The sequence below is a fragment of the Dysidea avara genome, chromosome 6 (assembly GCF_963678975.1).
Source record: "Dysidea avara chromosome 6, odDysAvar1.4, whole genome shotgun sequence".
Classification (NCBI taxonomy): Eukaryota; Metazoa; Porifera; class Demospongiae; order Dictyoceratida; family Dysideidae; genus Dysidea; species Dysidea avara.
In genome coordinates, this window is record NC_089277.1 from 13,900,483 (window position 1) to 13,925,113 (window position 24,631).

Consider the following 24,631-nt stretch of genomic DNA (forward strand, 5'->3'; position numbering starts at 1 on the left):
ATCAATATAATATCGGTATAGGTACAGCCCTAATAGTAGTCACTTTTGCAAAAACTTTCACTAATATGCTTGTTTTTGCACAAAATCCAGGAATAATAGGTAAATTTGAAAAGAAATACCAGAAAGAATAATTGGAAATTCAAAAAGGATAATAGACTCCTGCCTAGAAGAAATCTTGGATCCCAGACTGTGTGGCTCCTCAGGCATTTGCCTAGGCTGCAATCTCTCTGTAGATCAAGTCACCACCTGGTCTGGTATCCAACAGAGTTTTAGTAACATATTTCTGACTCCCTGCTATTCAGTAACCTTCTTTGCAGGTTCATAGTGTGATAGTGACTAATAACAATAATATTTCAACATTATGTTGTCAAAATATATTACTGTTACAGCTAAAATCATTACATTTCAAATTGCTACCATTACAGCATTGATTTAAAAGACTTTTCTACATTACTCAACCATTAGAGATTTCTGTGAATTATGTTTCCTATGGTAATTAACAATTGGTAATGAGTGCACTTGACTGTTCTATTAGTATAAATTCTCTTGAGGGAAGGAATTTATATCTAATCAAAAACAGCCAAGCTGTAAAAAAAGGTGCGGCCCCCAAAAAGGCCATGGTGAAAAAAAGATGTGAAATCCAAGGTGGCGGCCAAGAAATGGCTGTGATGGTAGGTTAATGGTTACATTTTAATAACGACAATTCAGGTGAATTTTGTGCCGCTTGTTCTTGGCACCAAATTCACCTGAATTGTTGTTATTAAAATGTAACCATTAACCTACCATCACAGCCATTTCTTGGCCGCCACCTTGGATTTCACATCTTTTTTTCACCATGGCCTTTTTGGGGGCCGCACCTTTTTTTACAGCTTGGCTGTTTTTGATTAGATATCACTTCTTTTTGTATTTGTATACTGCAAAGCCGGCCTATGGCTGGCTTTGGGACTTTTTAACCCATGTGTTTTTTTCTTTACTACAGGAAGAAGAAAAGAACTTAAAGAAGAATTTTAGTACTTCAATTATTTTGATTTTATTAGTAATTATACAAATTATATGCATATATTTATTACATGCCCATTATGCCCCACAGGATATTTTTTTGCAGCTGATCTCTCTACTGGGTGACTTGAAATGTAGCTGAACTATATACAGGATGGTTTCTTTGTAGCTGAACTCTCTACAAGATAACCTCTTCTAGCTGGTCTCTCTACAGGGTATTTTGTTTCTAGCTGAACTCTCTACAGGTGATTTGTTTGCAGCTAAACTCTCTACATGGTGGTGCCTTTGTAGCCGAACTCTCTACAGGATGGTTTCTTTGTAGCTGAACTCTCTACAAGATAACCTCTTCTAGCTGGTCTCTCTACAGGGTATGTTGTTTCTAGCTGAACTCTCTACAGGTGATTTGTTGCAGCTAAACTCTCTACATGGTGGTGTCTTTGTAGCCGAACTCTCTACATGATGGTTTCTTTGTAGCTGAACTCTCTATAAGGTGACTTCATCTAGCTGAACTCTCTACAGGGTGATTTTTTTGTAGCTGAACTCTCTGCAGGGTGATTTGTTTGCAGCTGAACTCTCTACATGATGGTTTCTTTGTAGCTGAACTCTCTACAAGGTGACTTCGTCCAGCTGATCTCTCTACTGGGTGGTTTGTTTCTAGCTGAACTCTCTACAGGTGATTTGTTTGCAGCTAAACTCTCTACATGGTGGTGTCTTTGTAGCTGAACTCCCTACATGATGGTTTCTTTTTAGCTGAACTCTCTACAAGGTAACTTCTTCTCTACAGGGTGATTTGTTGTAGTTGAATTTTCTACAAGGTGGTTTGTATGAGGCTGAACTCTCTACATGGTGGTTTCTTTGTAGCTGAACTCTCTACAGAGTGATTTGTTTGCAGCTGAACTCTCTACATGATGGTTTCTTTGTAACTGAACACTCTACAAGGTGACTTCTTCTAGCTGATATTTCTACAGGGTGAATTGTTGTAGCTGAACTCTCTATATGATGGTTTCTTTGTAACTGAACTCTCTACAAGGTAACTTCTTCTAGCTGATCTTTCTACTGGGTGATTTGTTTGCAGCTGAACTCTCTACATGATGGTTTCTTTGTAGCTGAACTCTTTACAAGGTGACTTCTTCTAGCTGAATTCTCTACGGGGTAATTTCTTTGTAGCTGAACTCTGTACAAGTGCGTTTTTGTGGGTGATCTCACTGCAGGTTGATTTGTTTGTAGCTGAACTCACTAAAGGGTGATTTTGCTTGTAGCTGAACTCCTTGCATTGTATCTAGTTTCTAGCTGATCTCTCTACAGGGTGATTTGTTTGTAGCTGATCTCTCTACAAGTTGATTTGTGTGTAGCTGATCTCTCTGCAGGTTGATTAATTTGCAGCCGATCTCTCTACAAGGTAATTTGTTTGTAGCTGAACTGTCTATAAAGTGATTTATTTGTAGCTGATCTCTCTGCAGGTTGATTTGTTTTAGCTGAACTCTCTACAGGGTGATTTACTTGTAGCTGAACTCCTTACATTGTGTCTAGTTTCTAGCTGATCTCTCTACAGGGTGATTTGTTTGCAGCTGAACTCTCTATAAGGCGATTTGTTTGCAGCTGAACTCTCTACATGGTGGTTTCTTTGTTGCTGAACTCTCTACAGGGTGTTTTGCTTGTAGCTGAACTCTCTACAGGGTGATTTGTTTCTAGCTTATCTCTCTACAGGTTGATTTGTGTGTAACTGATCTCTCTACAAGCTGATTTGTTTGTAGCTGAATTCTCTGCAAAGTGTTTTGTTTGTAGCTGACCTCTCTTCAGGGTGATTTGTTTGTAGCTGATCTCTCTACAGGGTGATTTTTTTGTAGCTGACCTCTCTTCAGGGTGATTTGTTTCTAGCTGATCTCTCTACAGGGTGATTTTTTGTAGCTGACCTCTCTTCAGGGTGATTTGTTTCTAGTTGATTGCTCTGCAGGTTGATTTGCTTGTAGATGAACTCTCTACAGGGTAACTTGCTTGTAGCTGAACTCCTTACTTTGTGTCTAGTTTGTAGCTGATCTCTCTACAGGGTGATTTGTTTGTAGCTGAACTCCTTACATTGTGTGTAGTTTCTAGCTGATCTCTCTACAGAGTGATTTGTTTGTAGCTGAACTATCTATAAGGTGATTTGTATGTAGCTAATCTCTCTGCAGATTTGTTTGTAGTTGATCTCTCTACAAGGTGATTTTTTGTAGCTGACCTCTCTTCAGGGTGATTTATTTCTAGCTGATATCTCTACAGGGTGATTTTTTGTAGCTGACCTCTCTTCAGGGTGATTTGTTTCTAGCTGATCGCTCTACAGGTTGGTTTGTTTGTAGCTGAACTCTCTACACGGTGATTTGCTTGTAGCTGAACTCCTTACATTGTGTGTAGTTTCGGTGATTTGTTTGTAGCTGATCTCTCTACAAATTGAATTGTGTGTAGCTGATCTCTCTGCAGGTTGATTTGTTTGTAGCCGATCTCTCTACAAGGTAATTTGTTTGTATCTGAACTGTCTAAAAGGTGATTTGTTTGTAGCTGATCTCTCTGCAGGTTGATTTGTTTTAGCTGAACTCTCTACAGGGTGATTTATTTGTAGCTGAACTCCTTACATTGTGTGTAGTTTCTAGCTGATCTCTCTACAGGGTGATTTGTTTGTAGCTGATCTCTCTACAAGTTGATTTGTGTGTAGCTGATCTCTCTGCAGGTTGATTTGTTTGTAGCCGATCTCTCTATAGGGTAATTTGTTTGTAGCTGAACTCTCTATAAGGTGATTTGTTTGTAGTTGATCTCTCTGCAGGTTGATTTGTTTTAGCTGAACTCTCTACAGGCTGATTTGTTTGTAGCCGATCTCTCTACAGGGTAATTTGTTTGTAGCTGAACTCTCTACAAGTTGATTTGTGTGTAGCTGATCTCTCTGCAGGTTGATTTGTTTGTAGCCGATCTCTCTACAGGGCAATTTGTTTGTAGCTGATCTCTCTACAGGGTGATTTTTTGTAGCTGACCTCTCTTCACGGTGATTTGTTTCTAGCTGATTGCTCTGCAGGTTGATTTGTTTGTAGATGAACTCTCTACAGGGTAATTTGCTTGTAGCTGAACTCCTTACTTTGTGTCTAGTTTCTAGCTGATCTCTCTACAGGGTGATTTGTTTGTAGCCGATCTCTCTACAAGGTAATTTGTTGGTAGCTGAACTATCTATAAGGTGATTTGTACGTAGCTGATCTCTCTGCAGATTGATTTGTTTTAGCTGAACTCTCTACAGGGTGATTTGTTTCTAGCTTATCTCTCTACAGGTTGATTTGTTTGTTGCTGATCGTTCTAAAGGTTGATTTGTTTGTAGCTGAACTCTCTGCAAAGTGTTTTGTTTGTAGTTGATTTCTCTACAAGGTGATTTTTTGTAGCTGACCTCTCTTCAGGGTGATTTGTTTCTAGCTGATATCTCTACAGGGTGATTTTTTGTAGCTGACCTCTCTTCAGGGTAATTTGTTTCTAGCTGATCGCTCAACAGGTTGGTTTGTTTGTAGCTGAACTCTCTACAGGGTGATTTGCTTGTAGCTGAACTCCTTACATTGTGTGTAGTTTCTAGCTGATCTCTCTACAGGGTGATTTGTTTGTAGCTGATCTCTCTACAAGTTGATTTGTGTGTAGCTGATCTCTCTGCAGGTTGATTTGTTTGTAGCCGATCTCTCTACAGGTAATCTGTTTGTACCTGAACTCTCTATAAGGTGATTTGTTTGTAGCTGATCTCTCTGCAGGGTGATTGCTTTTAGCTGAACTCCTTACATTGTGTCTAGTTTCTAGCTGATGTCTCTACAGGATGATTTTCTTGTAGCTGAACTCTCTACAGGGTGATTTGTGTTGATTTGTTCATTGCTGATCGCTCTAAAGGTTGATTTGTTGCAGCTGAACACCCTGCAAAGTGTTTTGTTTGTAGCTGATCACTCTAAAGGGTAATTTGTTTGTAGCTGAACACTCTCCACAGTGACTTGTGTGTAGCTGAATTCTGTGTAACTGAATTCATTAGAGAGTGACTTAATTGTAGCTGAATTCTCTACACAGTGCATGACTTGTTTATAGCTGAACTTTCTTCAGTGTGACTTGTAATGTTCTGAATCTCTATAGTGATATATTTGCTTAACTCTCCACATGGTGACTGTATTCTTGCTGAACTGTCTATAAGATTAACTGTTTGCAGCTGAACTCCCTACAGAATAACTTGTGATGTAATAAAATTCTATAATGGAATAAATAAATTAGTCAAATGCTCTATTAGGGTGACTGTTCTATTAGAGTATCTCGATCTCGCATTTGCTACACGGAGTTGGCTTTCGAATCATAACTCAGTGGTTTGTAATCCGATTCTTCTGTACTACTGCAAGAACTTTCTATGAAGATTATTCCAGCTATAGACCGATTTTCAGCTCATTGCTCTAAGCGGTTTGCCTAGTAGGCGTGAAAACTAATGCTTTTTTATTCATAAAAATCGATCGCGTAATTGTGACACAGGTTGGGTTTTGTGTCATATCTCCGTGGTCTTTATCTCGATTCCTTTCAAACCACCAAAAGGCACTCCTACGATGGTTACTCCATCTACATACCAATTTTCAACTCATTCCATGAAGCGGTTTACCCTGTAGGCGTGACAACAAATCGATCTTGTTTTACGCGAATAATCGGTCATAACTCCTCAACCATTCATCGCATTTGTACCAAATTTGATGCTAGGATTCGCCGTTGGACTCCCTTTCTGTGTGCCAAATTTCAAGGCGATCGGAGTACGCGTTTGCTTGTTATAGCAATTTTTGCAAGTGTGCGAAAAGACGAAGAAGAAGAAAAAAAAAACGAAGAAAAAAAAACGAAACTTTGGCAGCTCGTATCTCGGAAATGGCTGGAGCGATTTCCTTGAAATTTGGAATGTAGACTCCCCTGGCTGGCGGGCAACTGTGTAGCAAATTTGGTTCCAATCGGATAAGTGATCACTGAGATACAAAGGTGTGAAAATGACATTTTCGTTCTTCCTGTCAATATACTCACGGGTGTGGCGCGCCGGCTACTTGGGCCGCACGACACACTACCGTGTGTCTTGATTCCTTTAACTTAACTCACCAATTATCGACCACCACCACCACCACCACCACCACCACCACCATCACCACCACCACCACCTATTATTGACCAGTAAGCTGCACCTACGTATTATCAACCAGTTGGCATCCACTGATTTTACAGACGCTTTAACTATGAGACCTTTTGTTGCCTCTTGCTATACCTAAATGGAAACAATCTGATACTGCTTAGCAAGGATGGAAGAGATTGCATGCGATCGAGTAGAAAGCATACTGGGGAAATTAAGCGACGCAAACTGTGGGAAGATTAATCCATGATCAAAGCAATGAATGCAGTCATCTCGAATAAAATGGGAGTGAGTACAGCACAATGATCCACTGACAATGCTAAAAACAAACTATCTGGATGAGTGAAATACAGAACTAACCAAGACCACGAGGCTACCTAACGACAGGCTGGTGGAGAAGAAAAGAACTCACAAGGGGTTACCCATGGTCAAATTCAGTGGTGGTCATATTTATGAAAAGACACCCTGAGTTACTTCCTTGCAAACGTCAGATCCTCTGTCACACTGCAGATCCAGTGCTGTAAGTCAGCCAGCACTAGATCATTACTTTTTATTTGCTAAAGAAAACCATTGAGATTAATCGCCTGATGGATACACCTACAATATGGATGAGTCAGGTATGCCGCATAACCATAGACAGCTAAACATGTTGCACCTAAAACTAATAAAGAAGGTTTATGGACCATCTCAGGGAACACGGCACAAATCACCATCTTATCTTGTGCTAATGTTGTTGGTACCATGCTACCCCCAATCAAGGGTGAGTGTTTGAACTATGAATGGACAAGGGGAGAGGTTCCAGGTACAGAATATGGTAAGTCACATCAAGGGTGGACAGACCATGAGCTATTTTATGAGTGGCTTAAGAAACTGTTCATCAAAAGTATTTCACTAGTGCTGTTACTTTTAGATGGGGATTCATCACACTATAGCTTGGAGGATATCATATTTGTAGCAGAAAATAAAATTACACTTTTTGTTTGCCACCCTGTACCACTCATGTGGGCCACTTGATGTCACCTTTTTTGAAAAAGCATTGGGCTAGAGCGTGTCATGAGTACACAACTGACCATCCTGGTAGGGCAGTCACAAAATTTTAGTTCTCTTTGCTCTTCAACAAAGCTTACATGGTTTTTGTCTATAGAGCCAAGCACAACTATTGCACATGGCTTTCGAAAAATTGATGTCTATCCATTTGACCATTTGACCCCACTGCTAACAAGCCATATGTAATTTCTAAGTGACAAAGCCCAGTGAGTCTAACTAAAAGCACTGAACAAGATGAATTTGAAAGTGGTTGGGTAGAAAATGATCCTGGGCCATCAGCTGCTTCACTAAGTGAAGATCAAAGCAATTTGTTTCAAAGAAAATAGGACAGTGGCTATGACATATATGATGATCAAATATATGTGGAATGGCTACGACAACAGCACCCTGATGACTTTCCAGAAGATTTGGTACTGGCTGGCACTTCTGTAGTAGATGAGGAACAAATGTTATTCTGGATCCCAAAGACAATGGCATCACCACAGCTACTGTAAGTGATAGTGTCATCACAACCAATGGGATTGTAGAGCAATCAGTAAACAAGTCTTACAGTCTTTCTGCAAGTTTGGCAAACACTAGAAGGTTTGTCACAAAACTGAAGGAAATTTTGGATGAACAAAGAGTGCCACCAAAAGATATAACAAGACAAAGTCAATATCTAGAGTGCTTACAAGTGCTGAATCTTTTGGCACTATTAATTGTAAAGAAAAAAGAGGAAGAGGAGCAAAAGGCAAAGAGAAAGGAAGAGCGTGAAAAGAAATGAGAAGAGAAAGAAGAGGAAAAGAAGAATAAAGCTGAATTGAGAAAAAAAGGAGGAAGAAAAATTAAAGCAAAAGTTTCAAAGTCAAAGAGATCTGGGAATAAGATACAGAAACTGCTACCAGTAGCAGCTGAACCATCTTCTGACTCAGAAGTAGAAGCATAATTATGATGATAAATATGGGGTCCAAAACAGGGAGATATCTAGCAAAGAATGTGCGGTATGCTTTGGACTGTACCAAGATGATTTCTAATGCTGGAAAGTTGATGAGGAAGTAGGTTGAGTGCACTAATGAAAGGTGCAAGAAGTGGATTCACAGCCAGTGTTTACAAGATGACAGTGACCTTTATGTGTGTGGAGTATGCAATTGCAATACAGCTATGATAGCACTGTAACACTTAGCGTAAGAAGGGCCTATTTAAAACATTCAGTATAAGAGATATGCACAAATCAATTAGCTAAACTTAGTATTGCAAATTCATAGCATGATATTCATAGTTTCTTGAAATAGGTCGATAATAGGTAATTGATACTTACACGGTTGATAATTGATGGACGCATGCCCACAACAATTATCACCACCATTTTCCTATGCTTTAGATTGTGGGACTGAAATTTAGCATGTGTTGGGAGATAGCAGATCTAGCAGTGTTAAAAAGTTCGTTGTTCTACAAATTTTCTAAGGCCAAGTTATGAAGGATGAAACCTTAAGCGGTCCATAATTGTTATATCTCTGAGAAATACATTTCACCTAGCAGCCATGTAAAGCAGATAAGGATGCTGACAAACTAAAATTTGTGACAAAAGTAGGTGGCAATGGCATTGAGCATATATTAGGTGCAGGTTTTGTGCACATTGTGTTTGGAATCAGGTATGCTGTGTGACACATATCATTATACTCCAATACATGAGTTACAAAGGTGCAGCTCCATTTGATGAACACCTCACATTATCTCATGCGTGTAGATGTAACACAACATGCGGTTACATAATGCCACCTCTGCATGTGTGATACAGGTATTAGTGCAAACACAGTATTTGTGGCAGCAGGTTCATCTGCTGATATCTCTCCATGTGGGTTAGCTTTCATGGGCACAGGGACTACCGAGTCCAGCCTGTCACTATACTTTTTCTAGCATGTTGCATGTCCAGCACATACCAACACAGCGCATATGCTGCACCAGTAATGAAATGTGTATCAGCACATAAAATTGAAAATTGGGGAATATAACCTTGCACAGCCGTTGCATGAAAAATTGAAACACTTTACAAGAACAGTCATACACAGCGAACTTTCATCAGTATTTAGCACCTTGCTATGGACACCATAACTTGCACAGTTCCCAGTTCTATATGTTGTAATACACACTATCAAAGTACAAAAATTTACAGATACTGGTTACTGTCTTTGAGTCTGGCCCCGGGTGGTAAGTTGCATGAAACATGTGATCTTGTGTTGAAAAGTACAGTACTTAAATTAGGCTAGACAAGCTGTGTGATTTAAGGTGTTCTACTATGTTACAAAGGAAGTGCTGTTATCAATACTAGGAATCATGTATTATCAGTACCTGACATGGCCAATTACTGAACACTTACCCTTATAAGTAGCAGAAATTGCTCCATACTTTAGATGCTTGACATAATATGTCACTGTGCAACTTTCGGTATTTAAGATGCTTTATGTATGCAAAGCAGCTATCATTGCCCTCAGGCAGTAGTACTACTGAGTAGCCCCTGAAGGACTATATTTGTCACAAGCACCAAGTGTGAATGACATCACTATTTGTACAATAGGCCTGCGCTTATTATGCCAGCATAATTTATATAGGACACCAATTTCATGAGGATTTATAGGATGGCTACAAGCATAATGTTAGAATTATTGGATGTCATGGGAATAATTGGTGGAATTAAGGGACATGGTTAGCTAGAAATTCTATGAGTGCTGGCTGAAAAGCCTCTAAAAGATTGATATACTCTAACAATACTCTAATAGAGCAGTCAGATCATTTGTTAACAATCTACCAGCATCAGGGATTCAACTGCATGATTATCTCATTTATCTGCAATTCTGAAACTTGTACATCTTAAACCAGTGTGTCTTCTTCAAGTCGTTGATCATGATCTACCAAACTAAACATGTAGCTGTAGCTATACAGCTTTAATATAATACTGTGTACAGCTATTCTAAGTCTTTTGTAACTACTTATGGCTAGAAAAAAGATGTGTAAGATGGAATATATGCTTCATTCATGGCTACTAATTAATTCTGGAAAAACTAGCATTTTGAAAACTAAATGACAAGCTAAATGAACATTATTTCTGGAATCAGTAATAGGTTAGTATACAAGAATAAAAAGAATGATATATAGGAGAGGAAGTTTTGAAAGGTAAAACTTTGAGCATAATTTGGGTCAGGCCTCTCATACAAAAATGTTATGAGTGGCAATGTAAAAGTGGTTCCTTATACGCTATGCAGTTGTAAGTAAGCATATCAGTTAGTTGAGTAAAATAGATTAATTGCAAAAATGATCATGAACATAATAGGTAACAGAAATAACTGCAAAGAAAAATAGAGGTAAAGTACGATATCTCAGCTATTGCATAAGAAATACATTTCATGACTTTGTAAAAATTGTCTAGCCTCACTATATACTGCATATCATTTTGGTCACATAGTCATCAATGATGAAGAACACATCAAACATGAAGATGATTGCCCTTCAATTCGAACAAAAAAGCATAATTGCATTGCCAAAGGAATTTTAATGTACTGTGACTTCTGTTCTTTCCCTTTCTGCACTTTTGTATAATTATAAACCAATGAGATCAAAGGGTTTCTGGAAGCCATGGAAACCTCTTCATTATTCCCTTGGGCTATACAAAACCTGCACAGTAGATTATCATGATTATCATAAATGTAAGCCCAACTTCATCAATTCAAAATAGCAATTGTATAAAAAGTTTGACTCTGCTGAAGCATTCTCCAGGATTGAGTTGGGAAAATGTATTACTTCACTGATAACGCATTCAGTTACAAAGACTGATTTTGGCTTCTTCCCACATCACACCAATATAGGGTTTAATGGGGGATTAGTGTATGTATTTATCATGTTACATGTAGGAAGTACCTTTGGTAAAATATAAAAGACCAATTGCAAGGTTGCTGTATATACATGTTCATGCTTACTGAGTGAAACATTAGGCCATCTCTACACTCTTCTTCTAGAGCTACAGCTATACCATGAATGCACTGAAACTCCCACCTGTATACTTCACCCATGATGTGAGACATGGACAATTGGCAAGTCTCCAATATCACAGCTGGGTAGGTTGGAACAATGATTAGCTTTACTCACTCACTAACTCACTCACTCACTCACTCACTCACTCACTCACTCACTCACTCACTCACTCACTCACTCACTCACTCACTCACTCACTCACTCACTCACTCACTCACTCACTCACTCACTCACTCACTCACTCACTCACTCACTAATGCACTCATTCACTCACTCACTCACTCACTCACTCACTCACTCACTCACTCACTCACTCACTCACTCACTCACTCACTCACTCACTCACTCACTCACTCACTCACTCACTCACTCACTCACTCACTCACTCACTCACTCACTCACTCACTCACACACGCACACACACACACGCATGCATACACACACACGCATGCATACACACACGCGCACACACACACACATGTATGCACACACATTCACCTGTACAGTTACCAGAACTTTCCCCATAACATCCTCCACACAGTACAGTTGATAAGAGTAGAAACCAAGATGTAACCATTGATAGTAGTACCATTCAGTACAGGTTATAATGCACTATATAACAAACATAGAATTTATAGCACAACATCATTAACACCAGACCAATAACTTATAATATAGTAGTGATATACTGTATAAGTATATCCTCCATGGTATAGTAAGACCACAACACATCAGGTGAATACACTTTACAAATTTTTATCAATACTATACTGCCACATGTATCATACTGTACACAGGTACCATTGTGTGTGTGCGCGTGTGTGTGTGCGTGCGTGCGAGTGTAAGTGCGTGCATGCATGCATGCATGCATTTTATAGTGATGTAATTCATGCATTTATTATTTCTATTGCTATATGCCACAAGTGGAACAGCTAGCATGTGGTACTTTTCCTTTTAAAATTATAATGGCTGAAATATGATATGCTTGTTATTTATCTTATGAAGAAGTAATTTGGCTGGAGTGGTCAGGTAAAGTTACAATGGTTACATGATGTCATCATAAAGGGGTCTTGAAAAACTTTTTAAAACACTGCATGTAGCTAAGCTCTGAGATTGAAATTCAGGTAAAAGTCAAGCATGCACAGCTGGACATACGCATATACCCACAGTGTAGTTAAATATCTTTGCAAGTTGGCAGTATTATAGTGAGAATAAATAGCTTATCCTACAAAGAATGCAATTTTATAGTATGAACTTGCAAAGTTACTTTTAATAGTTAGGCTCAATTAGTAATTCCACAATTGTTATAAGTTTAGCAACATATGCAAACTCTACAAAATTAATGATTACACACTCCTTAAAAGTGTACAGCTATGTATGTATACATAATATAATGTACTTGCTGCATAATAAGGTGTTGGGTATAGGGCATGCATACATGACTTACTTGATAAAAGTAATTTACCTGGTGACTTCAATTTTGGCTTGAGGTAGTCTTCTCAATTAAGCTTTACACCTCTAATGGAATGCAACAGAAGTACGTGGAATTACAGGGATTTCAGTGTAGCTATGTAAACTTGACATCTAAATTTCACTAGTTAAAAGTCTATCATAAAATTTTCAATCATGTACCTTAATTGAATAACTAATTAACTATAAAGTCAAATATATAGTCCATTAGCTATTCAGCACTAAAATATTTTCTTCTACTATAGCTGTTCTCTCTATATAGATGAATTCACTTTAGCTTAAAATGACTTAGCTAGCTATACCACAGTATAACTCGCGCGCCAGACCGGCGCCGGCGCGAGTGTCGGGCGCGCGAGACTAAGCTACACCTCTTTGTGCCGAATTACGTTTTTCGAACTACGTAGATGGGAAACAGCACGACCCCACCTTTCATCGTTCAGTTTGGCAAGGCACACCTTTTCGTTGTTCATTTTTTTCGACTTGCACCAGTGCGCCCTGGTGGCGCCTATATACAGCTGAGCTGCTTTTGATCGCTGTTTTTGATCGCGCTGCTGCCTGACTGTAACGCAGATAGCCTACTGATCTAGATACACAAAACCTTGATGAACACATGAGCACTGATTCGTCAGTCGGTCTGTTCTCGGCGAGGTTCTCGGACAGTCGGACTAGTCATGATACACATGCAGCAATGCAATAGCTAAGTCACCAGCGTGATGTAATCAAGGTATATACAGATTATAGACTGATAGCACAGCTTTACCTGCCTGATTTAGCCAGTGATTCTCACATCTACAAGGGTACGACAGTCAGAAATGGTATGCTGGGGAATTTTTACATTCATATGATCACGTGATGCAGACAGCTCAATGGTACAAGTCGGGTTTTTTTTAATTTCGAAAATAAATACCACTACACCATTGTTTTGTGCACACCACCTTACTGAGATGATGGAAAATTTAAATCTTACATGGCTGCCATGGCTGCCTCAAGTTCACATGGCTGCCTCAAGTTCACATGGCTGCCTCAAGTTCACATGGCTGCCTCAAGTTCACATGGCTGCCTCAAGTTCACATGGCTGATTCAAGCTCAAAGCTACTAGTTAAACGTAATGGAGAGTTTAATAGTTAGCTGATTTGTCTGGCTGCATAAGCTTCAGTGCTTTAAGTGAAACTAGCTATACATCTTTCAATTGCCTGGTTGCCTTATGACTTGCTATCAAGTTAGAGCTAGTAGCATTATACATTTAAACTCATGATCATGCATACCGCAACATAATGCACTAGTATATAATGTCCTTATATAGCTATATACTGTAGGATACAGCTCAATCATTATTAGAATTCATATAACAGTTTCAGCATACATTGCTATGTGTCATTTGTGCAGCTGATTCATTGGTCTTACAAAAGTAGCCAAACATTTCATAGGAATTTCTGCATTTGTTTAATCAATTGACCGCTGGGCTAGCAATTTGGCATATGTAAGAACCCAAAATTTCCATGGAAATTTCACATTAGTATATTAATAATATTGCAGCTGATTCATACAATCATGTATACCAACACTTATATGTATATACGCGTCGGCGTAGTTAAAATTAGCTAGCATGCACAAAATGCCAAAAGCCATTTCATAGGTATAAAGGTTTTGGCACATGTGTGCATGTGGTCCAGTTTAAACAAACACATAAAATTTACATGATTTTCATATAAAATTCATAGCATTTACAACTGATGATTAACCCATTATTTTCATGGTTTTTCCAAGTATAATTATGTTATGGGCATTTTAATAAATTCAATATTACTTTAAAAGCAGTAGTGTAGCTATACCATTGCTTGAAGTATAGTTAAGATCCAGTTGCTTCAATTTGTTCAAATGTGTAACGTACTTGATAAACACCACACACAACCAGAATTATAATCTCATGAGCTATATACATCAGTGGGGACACCACAGGGTGTTATGTGATCAATCACACCCTATTCTACTTGATGTACATTTAGTGCAGCTGATCCATTGGTAGGTTTTGGTCTTACAAAAGTAGCTAATATACATTATTTTTTAATTCCAAAAACTATTAAAAATTTTAATGAAAGGGCATGGAAAACCCATTGCATTACAAACTATGTACGGTACCATTCTCTGACATGCACTGTTGCATGCAGGGTGAGTGTACAATACTATGTACTTGGATATGGCTTCCACACACACACAAAATCAGTACCACAATTGGATTGGACTGTGACATTTCTCTCCATTCCTTTCTTCATAAGAACTACTAGCAAGTCTGGTTTCTGCAGCAGCTTTCCTCAGACCCTGCATGTGGAGATTTGGCACCATTTATGGCCATGGCTTAAATTGTGTTTAGTGAACATGAGGTGTAAAAGCAAAATCTAGTCACTGCATATGTGCATGTTTACATCCCATACATAATAGTGATTATTATTTGTCATGACTCAATAAAAAATGATATAATTGAAGTACTCTTGGTAAAAATATGTATAGCATTAAAATTATGATAACATTTCTATACAGCAGTATCTTTAAATATAGCTAGCTATTATTTATACTGAACATCCAGATTGTAATCAATCTGTATATTTTAGTACTTTGCATGCATGCACATACACTAGTGTTGTTTTAGTATGGAGTTTTAGTTTTAGTTATAGTAATCTTTCTTTCTTTTTAGTTATTGATTTAGTTACGGTTATTCACTCTTTGTTGTTTTAGTTTTAGTTATAGTTACAGTTAAAAACATGAAAATCTTTTAGTTTTAGTTACAGTTTTAGTTATGTACATGAAAATGTTTTAATTCTAGTTCTAGTTAAAAACTTGAAAACCTTTTAGTTATAGTTTTAGTTGTGCATAAGAAAACCTTGTTTAACTTTAATAGTAAGCACCGAGTGACTATATTTTATGTGAATGAAACTCTTGTTATAATTTCAGTACCATTTTTTCAACTTAGTAATATGCTGAGTCTCAGTCTATGTGTGCATAATACAACTATAATTGAAATAATTCACAATTGTGCAATCTGCTGTGTCAGCCTGTGTGCTATGTATGCATGTAGTAAACAGTAAAACAAGTCTTTCACAAATACACATAGGCTGTCAAGGCAATAGAACAAAGCTTCATTAAGGTAAAAAGTAGAAAATAAAATGCATTGGTATACATTGTAGGTACCAAATAAGTAATGGACCAACATTCACAATAGTAGCCATTAGCTAAAAGCATTAAATTACAATGACCATTAACAAAAACGGTTAGCATACTATAGGCCATCACTACTACCTAGTACCTACATTACTGAGTTCGTGAATTTTGGTCAAACAGTTTTTATTAGCTATAGATTTAATAGTATGTATGTAACTATACGATATAGATATTTTAGTTTTAGAAGTAGTATATATCAAATACATTTAGCAAGCAGTTACAGTTTCAGTAATAAGATCAACTTGCTATATTGTAAGTAGTTTTAGTTTTAGTAATAATATAGATTTGATTTTAGTTATAGTTATAGTTTCAGTGATTACACACATTTATTTTTAGTTATAGTTAACTTAAATATATTCACCTTACTAAAAGTACTTTTAGTTTTAGTTACAGTTAACTGAAACAACAATAACATACAATTAAATAACAAATGTTTGTGTATACGTTATATAACCAACATTCACAACTGATTTGCTATGCTCGACCCTCCACTCTAGGTACAGGTAAACGATTGTGATAACCAGAAGCTATATAAAGCATCTCCCACAATAAGGATTCCAACAGTGACAGAAAGTAGCACCTGTACAAAGTTGTGTATTAAATTAATTGCCATATTGGACACTTATGATAACAGCTATTAACTGGTCTGCTCGACTCCTCAGTCTGCCACATGCTAAATCTCCAGGATATTCCCTGTCACAAGATCTGGAAGAACTGTTGTACTCTTCACTGGCCGAGTTTAATACATAATAATAACTATTATGTAGCCAAAAGCCACAACAATATACTAAATGATTTCCTAAAAGTGAATATTTAATCATCAAATGACATTATTCTCACCAGAATTCCATAGCAGTTGTGATGTTGAGAAAACGAAACAGACTACAACTAAGACTAAACAATAAAGCAGCAGATGTCACTGAGAGGGTTGCTATGATGGCAATTGCATCTGAAATAAGTAACCAATACATCTCTCCATCTCCTGTATGTATCAATCCAATTGGAAAAGTAGCAGAGGTAGCCGCACAAGCAATTAGCATTACCTGTGAAGTTAATGGATTACATAGAACCATGTATGTTTTATTATTAACTAACCACTAGTTGTATTCTGATTGTTATTCCTGCTACTCCAGCTCTGAAACGCAGCATGGCACATCCTGGGTGAATGAGTGGTACTTGTCTGTTCACCGTGATGATCAGTTTGCTGGTCACAAATAACACTTTAGTCCACACATGACCAAAATTTTACAATCAGTGTACCCACTAAATTGTAATAGTAACAGAGCCATGGACACATATATACTCTCTATTGAATCAGATAAAAATTATTTGATTAATCTGCTTGTGTCGTTGCTCACATTACGTATGTCCAGGTGTGTTATTATGATGAGTGGCACTGGAGGTGTTGGGGATTTAACTATTTTGTGCTGTGTGCACGGAATTATAAAATCGGAGTGTGAAGTTTTGATGGCTAATGCAACATACGTAATATTCCAGCTGTTTGGTAAGCAAAACCAGCAATCTACTTGATGTGTTTCTCATATGCACTGCCCATGTAAGTGACTAATCACATCTAGTATATAAGAGCAATTGTTCTAAATGATTTGGAAAGTTAGCTATAATGCCTATCATTCAAGGATAGTGGTTCATTAGAATTCATTTAGGCCGTTTACAACATAACAATCTACATGCCTATATGTTTTGTTTTAGTAGTAAGATTCCTCTAGCACCTGAAAGGAGCCTATACAGATAGCTTGTGAGGCAGGCAGTTAGAACTTTATTTTGGTTAAAAATATGCCGAACACGGAAAAATCCCAGACCAGATGGCAACTTCGTTTACAGACAGCTTGTAGTCTAGGTCAAGTGCCTGAGAGGCCACACAGCCTGGGATCCAGTCTGCATTCAAACCAATGCATCAACATCACGACTTCTCATTGTTTATGATTGAGTAGTTGATTTATGTAACTATGGACTTGCAAGGAGGATAGGTACGTATTTTGGGAGATTAACATGCACATTGATGATGAATGGCTAAGCATTAATTAAAATGCTTAAGCTGTGTGCATTACACAGGAATCCCAGGAAGGTGGATTTACTGGGTTATGCAGTCTACTAGGGTTATGTGCGTGGTGTTTTGTATAGGCATTGCCGCCAAATCCAAATGTTTTTGACTTAAACAACCTAAACAGTTCATATCACTTCAACGCCAGGTTGGCATAAAAAGTTTAAAATTCAGCTTTCCCACATAGTCACAGTATTGTGAGATAATTGTGCACAATTAATTATATTGTACATTATTTTGTGCACTTCTCTCAATGAAATTTATTTCTGGATATTGTACCATTGTTGAGTTGACCTTTGGTGACCTTTCAACCATTTGCATTGAAAATTCATCATTTTGGCCATAATGATAACCCAGCACAGCAACTACTGTACATATACTGTAGATTTTGTCAAGTTTATTTACTGACATTTAGAAATCACAAGTGGCCACTACAAATAGTTGGTGGTTTGAGGGAAGACATTATCAGTAGTTTAAACTAGCTATTGACAGGCACTATCAGTGAAAGTAACTAAAAATAATAATTTCAACAACAGAATGCACCAAAAGTTTTATTAGAGTTTGGGTGAGGAAGTAGGTGTTTTGATGCCCAGTGATTATGTAAACAATTGTATGGGGCATAGTAAAATAGCTTATTTTCACAAAAATAATATGGTTTAATGAAACCATTGCATATAAACATGAAATTGAGTTATTCTCATGTACCTATAACAACGTTGAAACCGGGTCACTACTGCTGACCCGGATGACCCACTGACCCGGATTTGACCCGGATGTGACCCGGATTAATTAAAGCCGAGACGTGTTTCGGCTAGTCTCGAGCGAGCGAACGAGTCTACATTTTGAGCGTTCTATTCGTGTTCAGTAAATATTGCAACTTCAGCCTAGCTGTAGGTTGAAGACCAAAAAAAAAAAAAAAAAAGGTCTTCACCTACTGACAATAGCTACCCCTCACCATAGATACCCTCAATTTCGTGCTACATACTACACTTACTAACAAATGAGCATGGCTGAGCGTATGTTGGTAATGCGGTAAGTGGGCGTGGCTCACGAAAGAGCTACGCGATAGCTTTTCTAAGTTTCCACGTCGTCAAACGAACAATTTCGTTTCTCACGTGATCCAATCCGGGTCAGACCCTGATAAATTGTAAACCGGGTCAGACCCGGATGACCCGGAGAAAATGTGACCCGGATGACCCGACCCGGTTTCAACGCTGACCTATAATACCATGTACTATTGGGCAATTCTGTTTTTCAGCAGCATCCGCATGTATATTTCCTCTGCAATATCATAATACTAAACTATTATTATATGACTGAACAATGAATATTGAACACATGCATGTAGATCAGCTACTACTGTAAAGTGCCAAGAATGCTTATTAGATTGTCAGATCTGTGCAGTGAGTCCTCCAGCATTAATGTTGCAGAATTTTATAAGCAGGAAGTTATAGAAGTGGAGAATGTACATTATAGATGTGGACCAGAATCTTATGTGAAAACTGAACATAACCAAAATGGAATCTGTGTTTGGCAGCTATATAACAGATAATGGTAAAGACACCTACCCACACTACACATTTGTGGTACACATTAATATGGGACGACTGCATACCTGGTGAAGTGTACTCTTGAGTGGTCACCTTGTTTTTATTCCAGTTGGGTAAAGAAATTTCCTAGATGAGACTATAACCATGCACCTAGTTACTATGCAAGTTAATAATTTCCAATTGTAAATGCCACATACATTTGAAAATATTTTAGATTGTCAGCAATTGGCTTGGCAACAAAATTGATGTGACGTATGTAAATTGACGTATGTGTCTTTTGTTATCCTATACTGTTACCCTCTGTGTGACTACAAGGATACAGCAGTCTCCCTTAAAGACACAACTATACTGCTACACTGTAGGAAGGAGGTGCAGAACCCTGTATTGTAACATTATGCCCCCATTGTTCACAGTCTCATTGGGTACCAAAACACCTATCCCATCCACACCAACGTTGAAACCGGGTCACTACTGCTGACCCGGATGACCCACTGACCCGGATGTGACCCGGATTAATTACAGCCGAGACGTGTTTCGGCTAGTCTCGGGCGAGCGAACGAGTCTACATTTTGAGCGTTCGATTCGTGTTGAGTAAATATTGCAACTTCAGCCTAGCTGTAGGTTAAAGACCAAAAAAAAAAAAAAAAAAAAAAAAGGTCTTTATCTACTGACATAGATCCTTTATATGCTACTGACAATAGCTACCCCTCACCATAGATACCCTCAGTTTCGTGCTACATACTGCACTTACTAACAAATAAGCGTGGCTGAGCATATGTTGGTAATGCGATAAGTGGGTGTGGCTCACGAAAGAGCTACGCGATAGCGTTTATAAGTTCCACGTCGTCAAGCGAACAATTTCGTTTCTCACGTGATCCAATCCGGGTCAGACCCGGATAAATTGTAAACCGGGTCAGACCCGGATGACCCGGAGAAAATGTGACCCGGATGACCCGGATGACCCGACCCGGTTTCAACGCTGATCCACACACAGTGACTTCCTGGGTTGCTCACCTGAATGTCCTTTGTTTAGTTGACCACAACTCTATAACATTGCTTGTTGGTACATTCTGTTATACAATTAGCCACTTTCACACAGTGGTTTCCATTATGCAATAGCTGGTTATTCTCGCAATGCCTGGCTTTATTCCTTCCTTTAGAATGTAGGGTGATCACCATCATTTGTTCCATCAAATGACTAAGTCTCCTACATGCAACATTAAATTTCTGTCAAATTTATTTTATCAACAATTAGAAGTGACCACTACATAGATGTAAAATATTTGGTGGTTTGAGGCCAGACAATGTCAGCAATTTTAACCAGGCAATGCATAATCAAAACCACTAGCTATGTGAAAATAATTTCAAAAACAGGATGTACTATCAAACTTTCTTAAGGTTGCAATCATGCACTTTCACATGAGCAGGTAAAAATACTCCATTGCGTGATGTTTTGGTTCTCAATGAGAATGCGTCGTGCTACCTTGTGTAATGAGAGTACTACTTCAAAATGTCAAAGTGCTGTATAATGCCACATTTTATTACACTGCCTAAGCTACATGTACCGCACTGTCTGCAGGTAGAGCAGGTACACGTACCAGCACTAGTTAATAGTCTGTTTGTCTGGCAGCCAGACATATTTGCTACATATTTTGTCCAGTAGTCACCCACCATAGCTCAAGTACAATTATCATTGATGAGTTCAGTGCAACCTTGAAGGCAGGGCACAAGGATGGGCCAACTTTAGCTCACCTCAATACTCTTGATTCAGACAGTGAAAGATATCATACCTCAGTTAGGTTAGGGTCGGGTTCAGCATTGACTCCGGGTGTATTTATGTAATTCTTGTATAGGTTCAGATAAACCAAGGAGGAATGTAGCTATAGGTGGCAGCAGAATACAGTAGCCATTCAGGCTTCACACATGAAATTTTGGAGCAATCTTATGCCATGAAGGCCAATTTGTGATGGACAGCCATGGAATTTTCAGTGGAAAATGATTTGTAGTTTGTAGTGTCAAAAGGTGATGAATGGTACAAATGTTACATGCATGTATTATAGATCTGGGTTTTGGAGCAAAGTTGGCCACAGGGAGAGAATAGGGAGCAAAATGTATATGCATGGAGGGGCTTAGTGGTTCTGTAGCCACTACATGTAACTGATTCATCATGCTGGAGTATATTTGGCCTCATAGGCGGATCTGAGGGGGGGCCAAGGGGTGCTGTGCCCCCCCTGGCCCTTCTCTTTCCTCTTTGGGCTCACAGCACTATATTGAAAATTCTCCCATTAAGGAAGTTTCATCTGCCAAATATCTAGGGGTCACCATCGACAACAAGCTTACCTTCAATGACCATATCCAAACAATCACCAATAAAGCTAACCAAATCAATGCCTGTATTTACAGAAACCTGCGCCACTGTCCAAGCACTGTGAAATGTAACTGCTACAGAAGTATGGTCAGGCCAGTGCTTGAATATGCATCATCTGTATGGGACCCCATACCTTAAATAATATTAATAAAATTGAAGCAGTGCAGAGAAGAGCAGCCAGATTTTGCCTAAATGAGTTTTCACGTCACTCTGGTGTTAGTAGCATGCTAAGCACACTCAACTTACCTCCTTTACAACAAAGAAGAGAGAGAGCTAAACTTATAATGATGTATAAAATTATTAATGATCTTATTGATATCCCCAAAGATTACTTTATCCCTAATGATTCATGATTAAGAAAAGGATACTATAGGCAACTGACGACAAACATTGACTCGTATAAATTTTCCTTTTCCCCCTCTGTGATTAAACTTTGGAACCCCCTCCCCCCCTATATAGTTAATTCCCCTTCCCTGGATAATTTTTGTAACAACTTAAGTAATTATATCTGTGCATTATAATCATTTGTGTTTTCTGCACAGTAAAAAAACAAATAATAATAATAATTGATACCAGAAACTGGAATCATGTATTCACACTGTGTTCAGAAGTATATAGAAAGCCGATGTGCTAATAGAAGACAACAGTTATAAATGTACTTTACAGTTATACTGTACATTGCAAAGAAAGTGAGGCAAATAAGTTTGAATTTTTGTGCTAAGATCGAGATACTCTAATAGAGCAGTTACTACTCTAATAGAACAGTCACAATTCTAATGTCATAGCAATACTAGCTGAGTAGCTGCACCTTATTTTTGATTTAGTACACTTTACCATCAAACAGCTAGATTTATCTCAGATAGGCTAACTAATCTTTATATGCATTGCAAGCTTACACTTCGTTAGCTAAAATGCTTCCAAATTCAAACCTAGGAGGTCTAATTTTTAAAATTATTCTCTAACTACAGTCTTAAAACTGTATGTCTATCATTCATCCAGCTATACTGAATAAAGTTATGCAACTGAACATAATTTGTGTACTAGAATTCCTCTTAGTGGAATAATCAGTTGTACACTAAAACTTCTTGCCCCCTTGGTCCCCCCTGACAATGCCTTCTAGATCCGCCTATGTTTGGCCTGCTTGAATTAAACTGACTGGACCGGACTGTAATGTCTGTATAATTCCATACAGAGTTCCAAAGCACCCACCCTCAAAAATTTTACCCATGACATGCTAGCTAGGAGGCTATAGTGTATAGTTATCCTTTCTGCGTGTGCTAGCTAATTATAATATTTGATAGTGTGTGCATTATGCTCCTAAGTTAACAACATTTCTTACATTTGTCTTGATAAATATTAAATGCGACTGCATGCACACTGCAAATTCAAATGGGTACAAATGACCAAAATTTTTGGGTTGTTTTACCACTTCTAGCCAAGTGTTTGAAATAACTTTGCCATCATGGTTATTTTAACCATCTGTGGTAAAATTAACTCACGTCACAAAATATTCGTTTATTTACACTAATTAACAAGTCATCAGTCATCATTAATAATAACATACATTGATCTATCTATGATACATATTCACGATAATTGTTACATGCTGCATCTTAATACTTTAAACATACCTGAACCTATAGAGTTGTCAAATTGTATATAAAATCTATGTTCTCCATGTTCACTTTTGATTGTGGGATGTAACACAAATGTTATAACGGCCAGTGTACTGTAAATTTAACTATGTAGCTGGTCATCTAATCTGTGCTACAGTAAACTTGACCATATGTACACACTGAAATTACCCAAATATGTTATTTCAACATCCTAAGCGAACAGTTATATTGACCTACCCTAGTTATTTTGACTGATTTAGTCCAAAAGCCTATCCTAGTTATAACCACTTTTAGACGGTCTTTTTAACAAAAAAGTTTGTAGTTTAAATTTACCCATGGAGGTTGAATTGATCCATTTGAATTTACTGTGTGGGTCTGCAAAAATAGGGCATGTGGGCACTAACTACATTACATCACACAAAAGGTCATATATCCCAATACTGGTATAGAATATTTTAATTCTGCAGCCTATATAATAAGTGATATAGACTAAGTATTTAAAAAATTTAATTATATTGCCATATGATAATAAGAACACAGTATGCCTGCATGCATGAGCCAACCCTGCTTACATTTTTGCATGCCATTTGTTTTTGAAAAACAGGACGTGTCATTAACATTTGTGACTGAGCCAGCAAAAATAGGGCATGTGGGCACACAAAAAAATTGTCTACCTTTTCAAACTTTCAGACTCATAACTTTTGTTTCTGATGTCCAGGCTTATACCGACTAATGATGATCCATTTTTACAATTAATGTATACTTTTGCCAACAAGAGTTGGTAACTTTTTCTTTTAATATTAGGAATAAGTAAATTTCTTTATACCATAACTCTTTTTTTCCACTTGTCTACCAATTTCGTAGATCTACCAAGGGAAATTCTAGATGGTGTGCATTCTATTAGTATACGTATAAAGTCCTTAAAAGTGTGTATTCTATATTAGAGTACAAAAAATAATTAAGAAATATCGCTGACTCTCCACGGACTATGGTGAATTTGATGATTGCTATAAATTCACCAAAGTTTAACCCGCTCAATTATTCATAGTGCTGAGATTAGTATTTATAGCTAGGGATTGAGCTTCAATTCACCAAAGTTGATTTCACCTTGCTATTTGCCAAAGTTTACCACCCACCAAAGTTTCCCTCTGTACGGTATAGTCAGGT

At 37.8% G+C, this 24,631-nt stretch overlaps 1 protein-coding gene and 1 long non-coding RNA gene across 4 annotated transcripts in view; both read right to left on the reverse strand.

The window, feature by feature from the left end:
* Nucleotides 1–13,503, reverse strand: part of LOC136257991 (uncharacterized) — a 37,459-nt gene extending 23,956 nt beyond the window's left edge. Inside the window, exons 1-3 of one of the 3 annotated variants that reach the window (XM_066051291.1) lie at nucleotides 13,413–13,503; nucleotides 12,648–12,700; nucleotides 11,681–11,794 (exon numbers count right to left, since the gene is read on the reverse strand). In XM_066051291.1, coding sequence (XP_065907363.1) covers nucleotides 11,681–11,774 — 94 coding nt within the window. In that variant the 5' untranslated portion in view covers nucleotides 11,775–11,794; nucleotides 12,648–12,700; nucleotides 13,413–13,503. Of the gene's footprint in view, nucleotides 1–11,674; nucleotides 11,795–12,647; nucleotides 12,701–12,814; nucleotides 12,888–13,412 lie in introns of those variants that run through there. The other 2 variants (XM_066051289.1, XM_066051290.1) reach the window with 2 other exon arrangements.
* Nucleotides 13,504–16,840: 3,337 nt separating this feature from the next.
* Nucleotides 16,841–24,631, reverse strand: part of LOC136257436 (uncharacterized) — a 32,833-nt gene continuing 25,042 nt past the window's right edge. The window contains exons 2-3 of the long non-coding RNA XR_010701996.1: nucleotides 16,964–17,072; nucleotides 16,841–16,911 (exon numbers count right to left, since the gene is read on the reverse strand). This is a non-coding gene — a long non-coding RNA (uncharacterized lncRNA). The remainder of the gene's footprint in view (nucleotides 16,912–16,963; nucleotides 17,073–24,631) is intronic.